General features: G+C 62.3%; 1 protein-coding gene across 1 annotated transcript; it reads right to left on the reverse strand.

Annotated features, from left to right (window-relative positions):
• Positions 1–146: 146 nt before the first annotated feature.
• On the reverse strand, positions 147–329 carry LOC654833 (myosin light polypeptide 6; the record flags this gene model as incomplete). Its single annotated transcript, NM_001303225.1, is given in 1 exon segment — positions 147–329. A coding segment is annotated over 1 exon segment (183 nt), but the record flags the coding sequence as incomplete, so codon positions are not given.
• Between the last annotated feature and the right edge of the window lie 58 nt (positions 330–387).

Below are 387 nucleotides of genomic sequence, written 5' to 3' on the forward strand. Positions count from 1 at the left end.
CAGGGGGGTCTTTGGGGGGTAACTGCTCCCCTGGGAGGGCATTGAGGGGGATGACTGCTCACTCAGAGCACTAGAGAGGGTTGGGGAGGGGGGTGGGTGACCGCTCACCGGGGGGGCAGGAGGGAGTTTGGGGGTGGGGGGTGAGGCTGCTCACCCAGGGTGACGAGGACATGGCGGATCTCTGCGCCCATGACGGTGCCGTTGCCCTCCTTGTCGAAGACGCGCAGCCCCTCCACGTAGTCCTCAAAGCAGCCCTGGTCCTTGTTCTTGGCGATGGTTTGCATCATGGGCAGGAACTGCTCGAAGTTCAACGTCTTCAGGTTCATCTCTGGGAGACGAGTTGGGAGACGGGTGGGTAAAGATGGGGGGGGTCCAGGGGGAAATTAA

Source organism: Meleagris gallopavo, unplaced genomic scaffold, assembly GCF_000146605.3.
Source record: "Meleagris gallopavo isolate NT-WF06-2002-E0010 breed Aviagen turkey brand Nicholas breeding stock unplaced genomic scaffold, Turkey_5.1 ChrUn_random_7180001890734, whole genome shotgun sequence".
In the NCBI taxonomy this organism is placed as follows: Eukaryota; Metazoa; Chordata; class Aves; order Galliformes; family Phasianidae; genus Meleagris; species Meleagris gallopavo.